The sequence below is a fragment of the Dermochelys coriacea genome, chromosome 8, assembly GCF_009764565.3.
Source record: "Dermochelys coriacea isolate rDerCor1 chromosome 8, rDerCor1.pri.v4, whole genome shotgun sequence".
Lineage (NCBI taxonomy): Eukaryota > Metazoa > Chordata > Testudines > Dermochelyidae > Dermochelys > Dermochelys coriacea.
In genome coordinates this window covers 63,397,661-63,418,223 of record NC_050075.1, presented here as the reverse complement: position 1 = coordinate 63,418,223, position 20,563 = coordinate 63,397,661, and the positions used below count along the sequence as shown (strand labels likewise).

Genomic DNA, 20,563 nt, shown 5'->3' with positions numbered 1-20,563 from the left:
TTTTCCTTGACCAGTCTCTCAGTGCTGTCTGCAAAGAGAATAAATAGTGTAGGAGTCACTCTACACCGTTGTGGGATCCACTGCACTAAGGTGATCCTCTCATAGAGGGTTAGTCCAAGATTTGAGCTACTATAGCTGTTTCAAAGCAGAAGACTGGTGGAACCTTACCCAATCTTCTCTCCCTTCCCTTTTCCACCCCCAGAAACTCAGACACATTCACTAAAGTCATGAGGCGGAATCAACTTGTTCCCATTTCTTCTGCTGTAGTCTGGTAAATAAGTTCTTACATCTTAGACATCAATTCCTATGTGTGTTGTATTCTTTTCTTTTATACCTTTAGGCAGTTCTCTACTTTCATCTTTTTTTAATTGGGTTTCATACTAGTTCCAAGGTGTGTACTTTTTAAGAGATTGACAAGGTTGTGGCACACAAAAATAAGCACAAACAGTTCCCAGGAAGTAGATAAAAGTTCCAGTAAATGATGACATTGAACTCTCCAAAGTTCAAATGGTGTCTAAACATGACTGATCTTTCCTAATCTTTAGAGATTCAGGTGTGACTTTTAACTTTTCCTATTTGGTTGAAATTATAGTAGATGGTTAAACTGTACTTTATTCTGTTCTTTATATCTTTGCATTCTTTTCTCTTTGGTATACATCTCTTTTATTGAGACTTTTGTCTTTGTTTTCTAATTAAAAGCTTGAGTCTCCTCTGTGAAACTGGTTTCATGCTATTTATTTCAATAGAATTTAAACTGGTAACTCCACTGAAACAGTTTACAGAAGCATAAAACTGCTATAAAAAGTGGGGAATCAGGTCCCACATTTTTAAGTTGGATATTTTCTGTCTAATAAGCCACTACTATTGCTCATTTTCTCAACCAGTGGAAGGTATTGTGAGTTTCAATAATCCTTTGCTTCATGATTGTTCTGTTAAGATCAGTAGACCTGGCTAGGGATTTATTCATTATTGTTTGTCTTGGACCAACAAAGCTGAGTATTATGATGCTGCTGTGCATATTAATTTTTTTTAGTGGTAAAAGTTAAAAACCATTATGAAGATGTGGTTTGATGTATTATGTTTAAATGTATAAAAGGAAGCAGAACACAGATCTGATAATCAAGCTGAAAATTATCCCTTTTTATCTTCTTAAACAATTCTTAATATTAACATTATATAGAAAAATAAATGGGACACTTTTTGGAAATATTAGTTGCATAAAGCACTCAGGTAGCAGCAAGGTATATAAGTAAGTTTTTGGAAAGCTAAGTAATTAAGCCTCTTATACATTTCGGTATCATAGTCAGCCACTAGCTCCCACTATGCCCTCCAAGAAGTATAGCCAGCCACAATAACCTGACTAGATAAGGACATGGCATGAGATGTATTTATTCAGCTGTATTAGATGAAAAACTAAAGGATAATATTCATGGTGGAGAAATATGTAAGGAAATAGACACATTGTGTTGGCAGTTATATACCCACAAAGTCATCTATTGAAAGTAAGCTGTACTATGCTGTGAGCAACCTTTCTGTAGTAGTATCAGAGGGGTAGCCATGTTAGTCTGTATCTACAAAAACAATGAGGACTCTTTAAGGTACCACCAGACTAACAGATTTATTTGGGCATAAACTTTCATGGGTGGTAAACCACTTTTTCAGCTGCAAGGAGTGAAAAGTACAGATACAGGCATAGATATACTGGCAAATGAAGAAGAGGGAGTTACCTTACAAGTGCAGGCCAATTCAGTCAAGGTGGATGTGATCCACTCCCAATAACTGATGAAGAGGTGTCAATACCAAGTGAGGGAAAATTGCTTTTGTAGTGAGTCAGCCACTCCCAGTCCCTATTGAATCCCAAACTGATGATGATAAGTTTGCAAATGCATTGTAGCTCTGTCCTTTCTCCTTGAAGTTGGTTTTTGAAGGCTTTTTTATTGAAGGATGGCTACTTTTAAATCTGTTGAATGTCCAGGGAGATTGAAGTGTTCTCTTACTGGCTTTTGTATGTTACCATTCCTGATGTCTGATTTGTGTCCATTTATTCTTTTACATAGAGTGTGTCCAGTTTGGCCAATGTACATGGCAGAGGAGCATTGTTGCACATGATGGCATATCACATTAGTAGATGTGCAGGTGAATGAGCCCCTGATGGTGAGGCTGATGTGGTTGGGTCCTCTGATGGTGTCACTAGAGTAGATATGGGGACAGAGAAGGCAATGGGGTTTGTTACAGGGATTGGTTCCTGTGTTAGTGTTTCTGTGGTGTGGTGTGCAATTGCTGGTGAATATTTGCTTCAGGTTGGGCGGCTGTCTGTAAGCAAGGACTGGCCTGCCTCCCAAGATCTGAGAATGTGGGATTATTTTTCAGGATAGGTTGTAGATCGTTGATGATGTGCTGGAGAGGTTTTAGCTGGGGGCTGTGCATGATGGCCAGTGGTGTTCTGTTATTTTCCTTGTTGGGCCTGTCCTATAGTAGGTGATTTCTGGTTACCCATCTCGCTCTCTCAATCTGTTTCCTCACTTCCCCAGGTGGGTATTGTAGTTTTAAAAATGCTTGATAAAGATCTTGTAGGTGTTTGTCTTTGTCTGAGGGATTGGAGCAAATGCGGTTGTATTTTAGGGCTTGGCTGTAGACAATGGATTGTGTGATGTTTCCTGGATGGAAGCTGGAGGCATGTAGATAAGTATAGCGGTCAGTAGGTTTCTGCTATAGGGTGGTGTTTATGTGACCATCACTTATTTGCACTGTAGGGTCCAGGAAGCGGATCTCTTGTGTGGACTGTCCAGGCTGAGGTTGATGGGGTAGGTGGGGGGGGGAAACTGTTGAAATCACGGTGGAATTCCTCAAGGGCTTCTCTTCCATGGGTCCATATGATGAAGATGTCATCAATGTAGCACAAGTAGAGGAGGGGCGCTAGGGGACGAGAGCTGAGGAAGCGTTGCTCTAAGTCAGCCATAAAAATGTTGGCATACTGTGGGGCCATGTGGGTACCCATCGCAGTGCCGCTGACTTGAAGGTATAGTTGTCCCCAAATCTGAAATGGTTGTAGATGAGGACAAAGTTACAAAGTTTAGCCACCAGGTGTGCTGTGGCCTCATCAGGGATACTGTTCCTGACAACTTGTAGTCCATCCTTGTGTGGAATATTGGTGTAAAGAGCTTCTACATCTATGGTGACCAGGATGGTGTTTTCAGGAAGATCACCAATGCATTGTAGGTTTCTCAGGAAGTCAGTGGTGTCTCAAAGATAGCGAGGTGTGCTTGTAGCTTTATAGGAGTGCTGAGCTTTGTAACTTTGTACTCACCCACATCTTCACCATATGCACCCACAGGAAGGAGGCCCTTTCTGCTGCCATCCTGGATTTCTTCTTAATGTAGCCTATCAGCAGAGCTCTCCCTTGAAATCCCCCAACAAAATCCTACACAAAAAGTACAAAGAAACCAATTTCCACCTTCTTTAGGATTAACCTTTGATGCTTAAGTTCCCCTGCTTGCTCTCCTCTGAACACCTACCAAGGCTCTCTCCCTAGAAGTCCCAATCCTGCTCTTTTATCAGGGTTTATCATCAGAGTTTGTTCTACCCCAGTAGCTTTCCCTTGTCTCTCCTGACAGACTTCCCTACTCAGAAGAGGATACAAGGGCCTACTTTCCCTTGGACTTCCTCCTTGATCCTCCCAGTCACTCCATTTGCTAGTGCCAACAGAGGGACAGCAGAGTTCCCTCCCTTTCTCCTTAGTCTCCTTCTGCTCCCAGTTTCCTGGCTTTATCATAATCACCAGCCAGCTCCTTCTCAGCTAGATGTCACTCTTAACTGGCCCTGGCCCAGCCTCTGGGGTGACTAGGAGGGTTAATTTGCCCCTCCCGTTCCAGTTAACTCTTTCAGAACCAGAATGGCATATGTAGCTCATCACAGTGGAGCTGCAACACAGCCCATCAACAAACATTCATTCCAGCCTATGGGCTGGAGTAGAGCTATAGCTCTAATATACCTCTACATAGTAAGGATTGGGCCACTAGGTCTGTATAAGTGCTAATCACACAGCCCTTCTGATGCTTCACTCTCTAAGGCCAAGGTCAAGCCCCACTATCAGGCTTAAAAAATGCACAAGCTATTGTGTAGGAACTCAGCACCTGGTGAACTTCATTCAATGGCAGCAAAGCCTTGGAGTGGCCAATGCTAAAAGCAAAGACATATGGAAAGTAAGGGAGCAATGATTTTAACATTATAATAGCCCATATTTCTATGAATGGATCTCTCTGTGCATACTCCAGTATTTAAAAATAACCAGACCCGAATACACTGAAAAACAGAGTCTAGGATTAAAACTTATAATTGATCTAAGGTAGGAAAGTTAACTATCCATCTTCACTGGAATGGCATTTCCACAGTTCCCTTTATTAACTTTTCAGAACCTATTATAAAGACAGAAAAGTACTGCTTCAAGAATTCTTTTCTATAGCTAAAACTTAAAAGGGACAAACTAATGAGAGTGTGGAAGAAAGATCTGAACTACCACCTCAGTGGGAAAAAAATGGAACAAAGTGTGTAGGAATACAAATTCAGCCAATGCCTGAAGGTTGAAACTTATCCAAGAAAAAATCATCTTCAGAACATTTTGGGATGTGTGAAAACTACAAATGCTAGAACAGTGAAGAGGAAACTGGGGATCTCATCCATATGTTATGGAAATGCTACTGCCCACTAGTAAACTATTTCTGGAGAAAAGAAGAAAAACTACTAACACTATTATAAACACAGGGCCTGCCTAATGATGAAAGGGTTTTTTTATCTGGGAGTTCTTAATGGTCAATTGTGGCCAATTAGATACCCTATGTCAAGAAATCATCTTTGATATACAGTAGAATTATGATTGAGAAATATGGAATTATTTAGAAATTACCTTTAAAACAGAAAGACAGTCAACAGCCTCCTAGGAGGATGGGACCACTAATATGCAAGCTCAGAGATCCACTGTACAGCAGGTTCAGTTAACGAGCTCCACTGTTTAAAGGATTCTGCTAAATTCACAGATAATCCCTATCTTTGAACTCATTGTAACCAGTAGAAATCTTTCAGACATTTTAAAGGCACCCAAATCAATATGAAAGTAAACTGAGAAACAAACAAACCCTAAGGACCAGGTTCTGCCATTCTTATTATAGTTAATAGAACCCTATTCCACATGTAGCCCTGCTGAGTTCAGTTGGACCACTCAGAGTCAGGTACTGCTCAGCATGAGTCAGGGAAGTAGAATCTGGCTTTAAATTTTGTATCTATAAATACATTTTATAAAGGTAAGATGTGATCCCATTTATTTATTCTTATAATACAAGAGCAGATATTGAATTAAATTGAAAGGCAACAAATTTAAAACTAATATTTTTAAAAACACAAGTGCATAATTAACTTGCAGAACTCATTGCCCCAAGACATAATTGAAACCCAAAACTTAGTACTAGGATTCAAGATATGATTAGATGATGTACATGCCAAAACTCCAGCATTTTAACTACATCCCTGAGGAGGGAAGGAGGATCCATGAGGGCAAGAACAAGTGAAATGGAATGGGGAAGAGGAGGGGTTTGGAAAATGGGAAAGGGACAGAATTAGTGGGAACATAAGGAAATGCAATCAGAGGGAAAGGGAAAAGAGGAGAAATGGAGAAAGAGGAAGACTCTAAGACAAGGAGATAAGTTTGAAACACTGTATTGAACAGAAAGTTTAGGAGGAAACTGTATTTCAACAGAATGATGACATTGTTGGGAGGCATTAAAAATCTCAATCCCCACCATGCAAGGGAGGGGAAGACAACACACATCTAAATGGAAGTGCCAGGGATGTCCTTAATGTCTGAAATACCATGTAATTGGGAGGAGCTGTATCTGTTTAACTGAGGGGTGAACTGAGCCCCTAGCACAGATTTGACAATTGCCATGAAAGCATTTAATTTGGGGGTGTAGTTAGCACTGAAAACTGAAGTATGCCAGTTGCTCACCAAGAAATCAGGGAACAGCCTCTAAGTTGTTAGAGCTGAGATCCCATGTTTTGGAGTCAATTTATACCAAAAACAGACCATGTTTTCTCCATGAAGCATCAAATTAGCATGAGATATTGTTAGACTACAAAAGATAATGTCACAAGCTATCCTGATCTGTACCTATTAGCTAACTAACCCTACACACCCACAAAAAAAATGTAGTATTCAACATTTCCACTAGCTTATATTAGTAGCTCTTGCTACCCAAAGTAGTATAATCCAAGATAAAGAATGGCAAATGTAATAAAATTATATACAGTTTCTTGGTCACAAATTATTTATGCAAAAACAAAAAGGATAGTTTTAAAAAGCTCTGAAGATTACAATGGTGCAGCTATATGCTATTTATTTTGGTCTGGTATGAGAAGGAAAAATTATCAGTACATCCTGTTATCTATAACACAACTATCTTTTTGCTGCCAACCACTAATCAAAACTTAACACCACTAGCACTATCATTTTATCCTTATTCCAATATGACAGTTATAACTTTATTATGAATAAATTACATTTAAATAACATTTTTAAAAAATTCACTTTTGCTTTGAACCTGAACATTTTCTCTTCTTTGCTAAGTAATATATGCATTTGCAGAAAATAATTCCCTTGCTAGTAAGATTCATAACACTTTGGATTTATTCCAGGTAGTAGTTTTATTTTTCATTTCTTTATTCATTCTTTTTTATGTAGTATTTGCGGAATTCAGCATCTGGAGCGAGCAGGAAACAAGCTGACTCTCTTTGACTCCCTTTATTTCTGCATAGTCACATTTTCCACTGTGGGATTTGGGGATGTTACACCCAAGATCTGGCCTTCAAAACTGCTGGTTGTCATTATGATCTGTGTTGCCCTTGTGGTGTTGCCCATACAGGTAAACTCTGATTGTTTTCCATTTGGAAGAGTTGGCAAAGTTTTGGAGGAAAGATTATATTATCTTGAAATATATCTTGCAACTGTCCTTACTGTGTATATAAAATATAAAAAAAGTACACCATCTTGTATGCTTCTTCATTTTATGCACAGAGTTGGAGCTTTCTTATTTGTCTTCCTGTTTGTAAAATAAATGTGTATATAGTTTATATATGCTAAAATGATAGAAGCTAACAAGTTTTCAAATCCTTTTAGAAGCTGCTGGCTCCAATCATACAGCAAAGAACGTACAGATACCATGTGTTGTCCAAATTTACCTCATGCAGGGATTTACTTTATTGTGAACTTAAATAATAGCAGCGAAACCAATCAGCAGCCAAAGCTTTCTCCAGACACTTAGCTCTTCCTAGCATTTCCCCCTAGTTCTTTCTGCTTCAGAGTGACACCTCAACCCCTCTTGTACGACTAGGTCAGAACTAATTGGACATGCCAGATTTGATTCTGGCAAAAAGTCGTCTTGTACTTATATATCTATGCAAGGTCCAAGCACCTTACATCAGGCTGACTGAACAGAAGAGCTCTACGCTCTCATGCGGTGCCTCAGAATCTTCCTTTTTTTTAAAAAAAAAACCACCAAGTTAATATATTATCAGCTACATTTTAGTGGGCATGCAGTGAGAGAAGGGTTTTGTGTCCTGGTCTGAGCACAGGACTGGGGGCAAGCTCTTATCATGGCTCCGACTGAAACACTTAACATCCCTGCCTCAGTAGAATGTGGATAAGAAAACACTCCTGCCTCATTGGATTGTTGTGAACATTAGCTAGCTTGTAAGGAGCTTTAAAGGTGAAATGGCATATGCAAGGTGTATTAGTGGTACTAATTGTATATAAAACATTTGGACATTAGTTCATTGAATTAATGCTTTTATGTATTTAATTATTCCAGATACATTGCTTATCATATTGATCCCTAGATTTCTCTTTATTAGGATCACAAAGCAGAATGTATTGTGAACTGGGAGATGTTGATTAAGGTGGTAGAGGGAAAAGTGCCACTTATTGAAGACCACTTCAACAGCTGTCATAGTCAATATCAAAAAATACCCAGTAGTTCTCCAGGAGCAGCCTGGACAGAACATGATGTTTCTATTAGCCATATGTTTAAGTGATGTCAATATTTAAGGTGCAGATGAGACAGTAAGAGATAATATGCAGACATCATTGTATCAAGTGTTGCCATCTTTAGATTTTTTAAAATCTCTGGAGAGAAACCGAGGCATTGTTCCATCTACAGAAATAATTTGTTGGTGTTTTTCTTACAGTCCCATCTCCTGGAGTCATGTAAATTACAGATGAACCCTAAAGGCTCAAATACCAGAAAAATACATTTAAAAATAATCTGATGATTTAACTCACCTTAATGATTTTTGAATGCTTGAGAGTGGCCATATTGATGTATTATTGTGCCATCCTATCAGCCATCCCATCTGCTTGGTTGTAAATTGCTGCTCTTGAAAAGAAAAGACAAAGGGTGGGGGTTCTAAGTGTGTCTTTAATTGAGTGGATGGACTAAAAAATAAAAGATAATTAACTCATACTGATAAAGATGCTTATATTACACAGCTGCTTATATGTATTTATTCACTCTTGACAATATATTGCAGTTTGAACAGCTGGCTTATTTGTGGATGGAGAGACAGAAGTCTGGGGGTAACTACAGTCGACACAGAGCTCAGACAGAGAAACATGTGGTACTGTGCGTCAGCTCCCTGAAGATTGACTTGCTTATGGATTTCTTAAATGAGTTCTATGCTCATCCCAGACTGCAGGTATATTTACAATACAAGAGTAAAATAAGAAGAAATTCAATTAGACATTGTCTGCAAGCAGCCAATCTTCAGAAATGGTCTGTAATTTGTGTGTCTGAATTAAAGAATGACTGACTGACTGAAGAAAGTCTAATTGCAAGAAGTAGCTTAGATCAAGTACTGGATGCATTCATTTTAAATGGATCTAAATTGTATTAAACAGATAGAAATATGCTTGTCACACATAGAGTCTAATTACTTTATTTATACCAGTTATCTTACAGCCAACTAATTTGGTGAAAATTCCCTTTGATTAACCCAATATGATGTATAAAAAGAAAAAGAAAAGAAAATTGATCATTTCATGTTTTTCTGCTGTTCTGGGGCCTCATCCACTGAACTCAATGAGTGTTTTTAAACTTAACAATTGTGATTGCTGCAGTTAAGACAGAACTGGATACAGTGCAATGGACATAGCCTGAAAGTCAACATTGCTCACAAGTGAGGAGTTTCTCAACATAAGCATTAAGAGAATTAGGGAATACAAATAAATGTCTTTTTCATATGGCTGACTATATCCTAACCCACTCTGTGAACGTTTATTACATCTGAAGGAGAGCCCTGTGTAAGCTCGAAAGCTTGTCTCTCTCACCAACAGAAGTTGGTCCAAAAAAGATATTACCTCACCCACTTTATCTCTTTAAATCTTCACAATAATTTCTGGGTAAAATGTATTAGAATTTTGGTTCTATTATGACAAATTGTTAAAATATATTTTGGGGGTTTTAGTATGGACTATTTCTATTTACTAAAAATACATTGCTACCTTTTGCTAAAGCACATATGGCACTGTACATCATTAATTAATGGGCAAAATAAAATGTAACCTTTTCAACTTAAAAGCCTGATGATAGCACCATCCAACAATAACAGAACGAAAAAAACAAAATCCAAACTGTGATCTAAATTCACAGGCTAATTAAGAACAAAATGGCCATACTGGGTCAAACCAAAGGTCTGTCTAATCCAATATCCTGTCTTCTGACAGTTGCCCATGCCAGATACTTCAGAGGAAGCAAAGAGAACAGCAATTTATCAAGTGATCCATCTCCAGTCGTTCAGTCTGAGCTTCTAGCAGTCAGAGGTTCGGGGACACCCAGAGCATGGATTGTATACCTGACCATCTAATAGCCACTGATGGACCTGTTCTTCCATGTTATACTTTTGGCCTTCACAACATCCCCTGGCAATGAGTTCCACAGGTTGACTGTGCATTCTGTGAAGTACTTCCTAATGTTTGTTTTAGACCTGCTTGTAGCAAAGTGCAGCAGGGCCCCCCTTGGCTCCTTCCTGTGCTAGGTCCATAAAGTCACACTGAGACCCTGGGGTTAATAATCACTGATGCCGTTTATTCACAGGCTTGTTCCCACCACCTTTTCACTATGTACCCTTGGTCCCTCACTGTCGGAAGAAAGGAAGGACTACTTCCCTGCTTCCACTCCTGCCTTTTTCCTTTCTTTCTGTGCCCCCTTTGGCTTCCTTCCCCTGCAGCTTTTATACAGCTTTCTATATAGCTGTCTCTGCTTCCCCAATTAGGGCTAAATGGGAGCTGGTGTGAGACGGCTGAATAGGCAACCCTTTGCCCAGCGCCGTGTCACACACCTCCCTCCCTTTCTCCAACCACCAGGTTTGCACCTATGTATCCTCTCCTTTCTCTACTGGGGCTGCGGGACGACGACCCTACGGGGCAGTCTTTTCTCCCCCTTTTGAGTCAATCCCAGGGTTTGCCATGTGTGGTTCTTTCATCCCACAACCACAGAAACTACATTGTGTGTGGGGTGGATGGCCCCACAGCTCTACCAAAACCCACAGATCCTCGAACCATTCAGAGCCTCCTGAGTGTTCCCTTGTTCTCTCCCCCGCAGCCTTCGTTTCTGTTAGGGGTTCAGGGTTAGTCCCAGCCCTCTCCCAGACACTCAGGGCTTCTGGTCCCCCCAAGGTCGTCCAATGGGACCTGGGTCTCTGGTGGAGGGGAGTCCGCTAATAAAGGCCTCCATCGGGCCTTGCTCTCCAGTCGAGGACCTGGGGGTGGATGTCTCACCCATAACTTCCTTCTCAGGCTCTGTTGGCTAGGGGTTTTCTACTCAGGGGTATCTACCTGCATCCTCAGGGAACCTCCCTTTTTTTTTTCTTTTCTTATCTTGGGCTTTTCTTGGGCTTTCCTGGGAAGGGGTCTCACTCCGTACCTGCTACCGCCAGACAAGGTAGTCCTTTTACTACCCTGACCCACTGCCACTTAAACCTGCCCCGAACCTCAAGGGGCACCTGGGCCATAAGGTTTTGCCTCCTATCCCTGTGGATGCATTCTATGTCCATCTTCACATTTGAAATCCACCAGTACGGCCTCATCAGCTTCCTTTGTACAAGACAGCAGGCTGAGGCAGAGTCCACCAGGCCTCACTGGGGTTTCCTCCCCACCATTACTGGAATGGTGGACAGCTTCCACCCCGCCCAACCACAAAACTTTGCCCACCTACAATCCATGGATGGACAGTCCCCCTTCTTGTGTCCCAATCATCTGAACTGCCAGCAGACAACTTGTCTGGACCCTGTGAGAGCCCCTAGTGTGTCCTCCCGTTTGTTCTCTGGGGCCTTGCCGGGCGGAGGTTCTCTGGGCCTTCTCAGAGTCTCCACTTCCTTGCTTGGCTGTCCCTCCTTCCTGGGGAAGTCCGCCTCTGCATACTCCTCCATAAGCTTTACAGCCGCCTCAACTATATTTGGTTGGTGTCTCCGCACCCACATCTTTATTTTGTCTGGGAGACCTTGTAAAAACTGCTCTAGGATGAGCACCTTCATAATATCCCTCACTGTCTGGGCATCTGGCCTCAACCAGCAGGTGGCCCAGTCTATTAACTTTTGCCCCGTCCACCTCACCAACCGGAACTTCTGACGGTACTTCTCCAAGGACAGTCCTACCTGATCCAGGATGTCTGCCTTTACCGCTTCATAATTCCTGACCTGCTCTTCACTTAGGGCCATGTAGGCTCTTGGGCTTTGTTGGCTAGGTAGGGAGCCAGTCGCAGGGCCCCCAAGTTGCCCTGTCATATCCAGCCCCCACAGCTACCCACTCAAACCTGCCTAGGAAAGCATCAGGGTCATCTGTCTGGTCCATTTTACATAGTCCTAAACCCAGCACCTGAATGCCATCCCCTCCTGTGGGACTCAACACTTTCTGCAGGAGCTACTGCTGGATGCCAGCCTGCTCCCGAATAAAGTCCTGCAGGCTCTTCGACTGTTCCGCCTGCCAGGTGATCAAGGCCTGTCTCTCCAGTGTTGAGCTTGCTGAAAACTCTGCATTGACTTTTGCATCTTCTCCTGCTGCTTAATCAGCCATTGCAGGGTCTCCTCCATCTCTGGGCTGCCAAACACTTGCTCTAGCACAGGATCTTGGACAAGCTCCCATGTGTAGCAGAGTCCCCCTTGGCTCCTGCCTCTGCTAGGTCCACAAAGTCATTCTGAGACCCTGGGGTTAGTAACCACTGGTGCAGTTTATTCACAGGCTTGTTCCCATCATTGTTTCACTGTGTACAATTGGCCCTTCTCCATCTGCAGGAGGGAAGGAAGAGCTAATTCCCTGCTTCCACTCCCTACTTTTTCCCTTTCCATCCCCTGAGGCTTTTATATAGCCCCAGGATAATTAGGCAAAAACTGTCTCTGCTCCCCCAGTTAGGGCCAGGTTATCTCCAGCCAGTTCTAATTTATTCCCCTAAATGGGAACTGGTGTTTACAGGGCTGAATCAGCAACTCTTTGCCCATCATCCTGCCATACTGCTGCCTATTAATTTCATTAGTTGATGCCTATTTTGTGTGTTATGTGCAGGGCAAACAACACATTCATTTTCTCCACATCATTCATGATTTTATAGACCTCTATCATATCTACCCTCAGCCATCTCCTTTCCAAGCTTTTTAATCTCTCCTTGTATAGAAACTGTTGCATATCCCTAGTCATTTTTGTTGCCATTTGCTACATTTTCAATTCTAATATATATTTTCAGATGGGACAACCAGAACTGCACACAGTATTCAAGGTGTGGGCGTACCAGATTTATTTAGTGGCATTATGATATTTATTGTCATTTTCTATCCCTTTCTGAATGCTTCCTAACATTAGCTTTTTTGACTGCTGCTGCACAGATGTTTTCAGAGAACTATCCACAATGATTCCAAGATCACTTTCTTGAGTGTTAACAGCTAAGACCAAATCATTGTGATGTATAGTTGGCATTATGTTTTCCAATGTGCATTACTTTGCACTTATCAATATTGAAATTCATCTGCCACTTTCTTGCCCACTCATCCAGTTTTGTGAAATCCCTTTGTCAGTCTTCATTGTCAGGTTTAGGCTTAACTATATTAAATAATTTTGTATCATCTACCAACTTAGCCACCTCACTGCTTCTCCCTTTTTATGCAAATGTTCAACAGCATAGATCCCCATACAGATCCGCGAGGGACCTTGCTATTTACCTCTTTCCACTATGAAAACTGACCATTATTTCTACCCTTTGTTTCCTATCTTTTAACCAGTTACTGATCCAGAGGACCCTCCCTCATCCCATGACTGCTTACTTTGCTTAAGAGCCTTTGGTGAGAGACCTTGTCAAAGGCTTTCTGAAAATCAAAGTGCACTATATCCACTATTAGATCACCCTGGACCACATGCTTGTTGACCCGCTTAAAGGATTCTAATAAATAAATGAAACAATTTCTCTTTAAAAAAGCTATGTTGACTCTTCTCCAACAAATCGTGTTCATCTAGGTGTCTGATAATTCTGTTCTTGACTATAGTTTCAATCTATTTGCTTGATACTATAAATTTCCAGGATCGCCTCTGGAGCCTTTTTTAAAAAAACTGGCTTCACATTAGTTGTCCACCAGTCATCTGAGGCTGATTTAAGTGATAGGTTACCACAGTCAAAAGTTCTACAAATTTCATATATGAGTTCTTTTAAAATTCTTGGATGTATACTATCTGGTCCTGGAGATCTATTATTGTTAAATGTATCAGTTTGTTCCAAAATCTTCGTACTGAGATCTCAGTGTGGGGCAGTTCCTCAGATTTGTTAGGAAAAAAGAATGGCTTGGGTGTGGAAATCTCCCTCGCATCCTCTGCAGCGAAGACCAATGCAAATAATTCATTTAGCTTCTCTGCAATGGGTTGGCCTTCCTTAAGTGCTGCTTCCGCACCTGAATCATCCAGGGCCCCCCAGATTTTTTGGCAAGCTTCGTGCTTTTGATATACTTCCAAAAATTACTGCTGTTCATTTCTATCTTTTGCTAGTTGCTCTTCAAATTCTTTTTTGGGCCTGCTTTTACACTTTTACACTTGGCTTGTCAGAGTGAATGCTCCTTTCTATTTTCCTTAGTAGGATTTGGCTTCCAATTTTTAAAGGATTTTTTTTTTGTCTCTAACCATCTCTTTTACTGTATTGCTTAGCCATGGCAGCATTTTTGGTCCTTTTTTTTTTTAATTGGGTGTATACATATAGTTCTCTATCGTGGTGTTTTTAAAAATTTTCCATGCAGCTTGCAGGCATGTCACTTTTGTGACTGTTCCTTTTTTGTTTAATTAGCTTCCTCATATTTGTATAGTTTCCCTTTTTGAAGTTAAATGCTACTGTAGTGGGTTTCTTTGGTATATTCCCCCCACTCCCGCACCCCAGATGTTAACTATAATTACATTATGGTTGCTGTTATTGAAAAGTTCAGCTAGATTCACCTCTTGAACCAGACCCTGTGCAACATTTAGGACTAAATTAAGAATTACCTCTCCTCTTGTGGGTTCTAGGACTAGCTACTCCAAGAAGCAGTCATTAACAGTGTCGAGAAATTTTATCTCTGCATCCCATCATGAAGTGACATGTTCCTATTTGATATGGGGATAGTTGAAATCCCCTATTATCATATTTTCCGCCTTTGTTGCTTATCTAATCTCCCTAAGCATTTAACAGTCACCTCCCCGGCCAGGTGGTCAATAATTTATTCCTAATGCTATACTATTATTCAAGCATGGAATTTCTATCCTAGAGATTCTATGGTACTGTTTGTTTTTTTACCATATATGACTATTCTTTCTTTCAGTGTCACTCCTCTATGATTGTGACCTATTCAGTGTCCGATTATCATTGTTCCACCAAGTTTCTGTTATGTCTATTATATCTATATGCTCATTTAACACCAGCCACTCAAGTTTATTCATCTTACTATTTAGACTTCTAGCATTTGTATACAAATACTTACAGAATTTGTCAATATTTAGTTGTCTGCCTTCATGTGATGTAATTGAATGGGATTCTTTTTTGACTTTCTTCAGTTTCTACCTGTACTTTATCAACTTCTAGCCTCTCCTTTTTACTAGGATAGAGTATCCCTGTTAAAAAAAAAATCCTCCCTTAAAGAATGTCTGTCCAAACCGTGTGCTCCTCTGCACCAGCCCTTAGTTTGAAAAGTCCTCTATGATATTTTTAATGTCACCTACAAGCAATCTGATTCTGTTTTGTTTTTGGTGGAGCCCATCCTTACTGTATAGGCTCCTCCTTTCCCAAAAGGTTCCCCAGTTCCTAATAAACCTAAATCCCTCCTCCACTCACTATCATGTATCCATATATTGAGACCCTGCAGTTTTGCCTGTTTAACTGGCCCTGGGCATAGAACTGGAGGCCTTTTAGAGAATGCCACCATGGAGGTCCTGGACTTGAACCTCCTACCTAGCAGGCTAAATTGGCCTACAGGACCTCTCTCCTACTTTTCCCTATATTATTGGTACCTACATGTACCATGACCACCCCAGCACCACACATTAGTCTGTCTACCTGTCTGCAGAGGTCTGCAACCTTCGTATCCAGCAGGCAATGTACCATGTGGTTCTCCCAGTCATCACAAACACAACTATCTATACTTCTAATAATCAAATCCCACATTAATATTACCTGTCTCTTCCTAACAGGGGTCCCCTCACCTGGAAATGTATTCTCTGAACAAGAGGATAGCATGAAGTCATCTGGAAAGAGGGTCCCAACTATAGGTTCATTTCTCTTTGCTCTAGATTGATCTTCTCTGAGACTTCTATCCTCCTCAACAACACAGAGTATTTCACATGTAGGCCCAGATCCACAAATGTTCTTAGGAACATTTGCTCCAGACAGTCACTGAAGATCCAGGTTTAGGCACTTAAGACCCAGTTTTGGCTCCACTGAGATTCACAAGGCTTTCTAAACTCACTCGACACCTAAGGGTAAATGTTGCTTCTTCACCTAAGTTCCTGCTTCTGGGCATGTACATTTCTGCCTCAGTTTACATGCCTACCTCCCACTTAAGGTCCAGAGCCATCCATGACCTCAGGAAAGAAAAGCATTCAGCTGCCTAAGTCATGTGAAGAGGCAAGATTGCAATATGCACACTCAGAGGCTGCCTAGAAGATCAGGTCCCATTCGAAATCTGGTGGCAAGAGAAGGAGGTTGTGGTGCCCCCCTTATAACTTTTAGTCCAGTGAGTTAGAGCAATCACCTGGGATATGGGAGACCCACATTCAATTCATAATTGTGTGTACAGTGTATATTTAATACACATAGCCACACATTTTAGCACGTAACCAGAGTAACAGGCCAGGTGCTGAGATGATACCCTGGGGAGAAGGGGAGCAAAATTCTTCTACCACAGGTCCCAGAGGTTCCGTCATCTCAGTGGTGGAAGTATCCTACAAAGGACACTTATGCAATAAGTGATCTCTTATGGGGGCAGCAAAGGATCTGCACTATGCTGGATGCAATTTACTACTCTTCCTGCACAGTTTCATTGGAGGAAGGAAAGACATCCTGAATTCCTCCTCTTCATTCCACCACCTGCTCACAGCAGAACCACATTGGAAAAGGAGACTGAATTTGACCCTTAATCTGGGGAAAACATGATATTTGCTTGTTTCCATCAAGGCCAACCTAATAAAGTTACCAGCTATAAACAGGATGGGGATCTGAATTGCTTATAAAAAAGTGTTGTAACAATTTTTAAAGCTCCAGTTTTATTATAGAATCTGAAATGTGCAATGTTGAAATAGTTTGTCCAAGAAACCATTTTAAAAGTTAGATACTTTTTCACCTCCAGATTCTCTATTAACCTACACTCCAGTGACAACAGAACGTAACAGTAAATAATCTATGTGCCTTTTCTATTCTCCTTTATATTTTTGACAGGACTATTATGTGGTTATTTTGTGTCCTACTGAGATGGATGCTCAAGTGAGAAGGGTGCTGCAAATTCCAATGTGGTCTCAAAGAGTTATCTATCTGCAAGGCTCAGCACTGAAAGATCAGGACCTGTTGAGAGCTAAGTAGGCAAAAACTAATATATTTTTCGTTTATTTGTTTCAACTCATACTTCTGAAATAAGGTTTACAAACAACATGAGACAGATTAGAAAAGAAGTTTGAGCATTTTAGAAGGGTAACATGAGTAAATCTTTGGCATAATTCAGCTTTGTTCCTAACTTTTTTTTAAGCTACTTATTAATCTAACTCTACTTTACTGGACCAAGCTTTTCGTCACATGTCTCTTCCGTCTCAATTTTAAAAGCAGCATTAAAACAATTCAGAAATAAATCAAATAATTGCTTTTCATGGCAAAATGACTTACCAGTTGGTGCACTGACTGGTGGCTAGGTGTGCTCTCTCTATAGTCTTGCCAACCAGCTGTCCAGTTCCACTGGCTGTCCCCTTCATCTTGGGCTTGAACTTCTAGCCAGGACACATTTAGTCTCACTCCTTTGGGGATAAACCAGAGTTTAACTCAGTAGTTCCTTGCCCTTTCATCAGTGGCCCAGGTCCAGGACCAATAATGCTTCTAGCCCCTTGTGTCTGGTATCTGTGAGGCTTTAGGAGAATTCAGTCCCTCTCCCTACTCTGAGTTTCAGCCCAGGGACACTGAAGCATGTGGTTAAGTTCTATTTATCGTCAGAGCTCTTGCTTCTTCCCTGGACTACTTCCTCAGTCAGCCCACCATCTCCTCAAGGGATTTACATTCTTAGCAGAGATCTACTGTGGGATCAAGCCCCTGATCCCAGTTCCTAACATGACAAAGGAAATAAAGCTAAACTAATAGAAATAAAGAGCAGCACAATCCCTCAAGAGTCCTTTAACCACCAGTACTACTGCTCCATCTTGAGAGGAAACCTAAAGCAGCTTGGCCCTTAACTGGGCTCCTGTTTGGGAGCTGAAAATGAAGTGTCTGTCCGTCTTCCTGGGATGGAGCCCTCAGGTCTGGGCTTCTCCCTTTAAGCCTCCTCCTCAAGCCTGGCATAGTTTACAGGTGTGGCAAGGCAGGGCTGCCTGGGCCTATATCTGCTTTTTAACCACTTTTTGTCTTGTGGTGTTTGTATACCCTAGCATACTTTAAGATACAACACTGGATACTGGAAAGCTGATAAGTGGTTTTAGAATTCGCATGAGTGATACGATTCAGTGGTGATTATCGGGACCAACTGAAGTAAAGCGAAAGAAAACAAAAGCAAATATTCCCCCTTCACATCCTGCACCCTTTCTCATTTTAACCTCATTCAACGCAATCCCCACACTGTAAGCAACTTACTTTATCTGGTTGTGACAGAGTGCTGGGCAACAGCAGCTGAACCAGCACTCTGATCACTTTATCACCAGTTAGTTGCGGAGGAGTAAACCTGACTATGATGATTGTTCCTAACTGATAGATTGGGGATGATCTGGAGAGAGCTACAAGACTAATAAATCCATTAGCCCAGAAAGTAGAAAAGGCATAGGAAAGAAATGACACAGGGGAGAGATGGCAAGAGAAGTCCCAAGAGCAACTTTTGAAGGAGAGATCTCCTTCCTCTCCTGTCCTTGGTGTAAGAAGCTGCTATTATACATAAGGTGATGCACAATGATGTCAAGGTGCCAGGAGAACATTTTAAATAAACCACATGTGGTGTTTACAAGCGGAGAGTCTCCAAGTAGTCTGTATGTTCAGAGGAAGATAGGAAGTAGAAGGTGTGCCCTTTTACATGAGTGCTATGCCTCCATGCCCTCCTCCTTCAACACCTTCATTACAACAAGCTTCTATAGCAAGATCTATACACCTATTCTTCCCATCCAGGAAGTGTTAACACACACACACACACACACACACACACACACACACACACCCAAACAAAACATCAAGACACATAGTACAGATCAGTGCCTATTTAGTATTCATTGCATTCCATCTCCATTTCTTCCTATTTACAGAATGTTCATGCTTTGTTATTATACCTAACCCATGTAGGCATTTGCAAACTGGTTGATAATACCGCGCTAGAAACAACCCTTTTTTTTTTAACTTTAAGTTTAAACTTGATCTGAATTTAATAGATGATGATAGGCCAGACATCACATTTCTTGGAGTCTTGAGAGAAATGTCCTCTCAAATTTCTATCTCTGATAAAGAGCTAATACTGGATGTTCAAAAGAAGAAGAAAAATAAAAGGTCTGTTCGAGAGATGATTGTGCCACCTTTCTCCCCAAAAAAGATAGCAAAAAAGGCAGTTTTTAGTTTCCCACTGATCTTGAGAAAAGATTCTTTAGTGGGATTTAGTTAGCATTTGTTCTACATCTTAGGAGGTGAAAAAGAATCAAAATGCTGTTCTCCGAGCATAATCATATGCATTTAGCCTATAATAACCTGAAGTTAGTCAACTGGAGACTTGTACTTTTTTTCAGAAGAACATGTAATTGAATGTACCCAAAGATTTTTTTTAACATGTCCTAAGGGAAGCAGCATGGTGGGAATTTAATAGAACGTTTAGTATGAAATATAACCCAATAACTAAGAGGTTGCTATATTTCAGTGGTTTTTATGAAAAACAACATACTGAAAAACAACAGATGCTTGGTAAATTTCTTTAGTAAATAAAATATTAGGCAGTTGTTTGGTTACTATTAATAAAAATAAAATCTGGTTGTCTTATCAAAATTTATATATATATTACAGAAAAACTGTTTAAAGAAATTAAGGTTACAAAGTCAAGAAAGTTAGGGTAAATTCTAAAATTAAGGTTGCCTTTTCAACAATAATCCAGTCTCCTCCTGCATATTCAAGATGATACAGTCTTTAATTACATGATTACATACCATTATTTCCATAGGACACCTGTTTCATTCAGAGCACAGAATGGACAGAGGTCAATTATGAGCAATTATTCCATATTTCGTTGTGTGTGTGCCCCCATGTCTTATCTATTGAAAATTCAAAGCCTGCTCTTAAAACCGAATCATTTATTTCCTCATGAGCTTTTCTATGGCATTCATTACTATATTATGTGAGTGCTTCACAAAAATTAATCTATCTTCACAAAACGCATGTTATGTGAGGGGCTGGTGGTATCTCAATTGTACAAGTGGGGAGCTGAGGAAGAGAAAGATTAAGGTCAAAAGTAGTCACTAATTTTGGGTGCCCAATTTGAGTTGCCTAGAATCTGATTTTTCAGAGTTCTTAGAATTATATAGCATTTTAAATATTCAAGCACAGCACCATTGCAGTTATGAGCGCTCAGAACTTCTGCAAATCAGGACCCAGGATTTCAAATTAGGCACCCAGAAAATCAAGAACATGGTGTGACCACCTTCCAAAATTTTGGTTAAAATGACTTGCGCAGAATCATATGGGAACTCTGTGCCACAGGCAGGTATCAAATCCAATTCTGCAGGGCAGCATTTAACTGTCAACCATGAGACGTTCCTTTTTATTTTTCTGCAATCCCTTGTCTCATTCAGTACACAACTTCCAACTTCAGCAAT

At 40.6% G+C, this 20,563-nt stretch overlaps 1 protein-coding gene across 4 annotated transcripts in view; it reads left to right on the top strand.

Moving 5' to 3' along the window:
• Window positions 1-20,563, top strand: part of KCNT2 (potassium sodium-activated channel subfamily T member 2) — a 288,779-nt gene that overhangs the window by 135,219 nt on the left and 132,997 nt on the right. For all 4 annotated transcript variants that reach the window (XM_038413119.2, XM_038413120.2, XM_043490799.1 and 1 more), the window contains exons 10-12: window positions 6,731-6,911; window positions 8,575-8,739; window positions 16,971-17,107. In XM_038413119.2, the coding sequence (XP_038269047.1) occupies window positions 6,731-6,911; window positions 8,575-8,739; window positions 16,971-17,107 (483 nt within the window). The remainder of the gene's footprint in view (window positions 1-6,730; window positions 6,912-8,574; window positions 8,740-16,970; window positions 17,108-20,563) is intronic.